At 41.3% G+C, this 341-nt stretch overlaps 1 protein-coding gene across 1 annotated transcript in view; it reads right to left on the reverse strand.

Annotated features, from left to right (window-relative positions):
- LOC119590989 overlaps positions 1-341 on the reverse strand; it is a 4,361-nt gene that overhangs the window by 933 nt on the left and 3,087 nt on the right. Inside the window, exon 4 of the mRNA XM_037939722.1 lies at positions 159-335. Within this exon, the coding sequence (XP_037795650.1) occupies positions 159-335 (177 nt within the window). The remainder of the gene's footprint in view (positions 1-158; positions 336-341) is intronic.

The raw sequence follows: 341 nt of genomic DNA on the forward strand, positions 1-341 counted from the left end.
ATCTACCAATACCACTAACACAACCAACATTCCTCAAAAATACCCCCCCCCCAAAAAAAAAAAAATGAAAAAAAAACGAGAGAAAAAAAAAAAGAAAAGAAAGACGAATCACAATAACAATAATAATAAAAATAATAATAATAAAAAAGGAAACTCACTCATCGCCATAGCAGCCCTGGACACGAGTTCCTGTTCTCTCCCCTCCTTGATAATCATGAGTCGATGCCCATGGACGCTCGAGCAGATGGTTCGCGCCGTCGTGAAGTTCTTCTTGTGGGCATGAACCCAGTAAATGCCCCGGGGTAGAACTTCCAGGTACGTGAGGTTCAAAGGTTCTGTTG

This window comes from Penaeus monodon, chromosome 28 (assembly GCF_015228065.2).
Source record: "Penaeus monodon isolate SGIC_2016 chromosome 28, NSTDA_Pmon_1, whole genome shotgun sequence".
NCBI lineage: Eukaryota > Metazoa > Arthropoda > Malacostraca > Decapoda > Penaeidae > Penaeus > Penaeus monodon.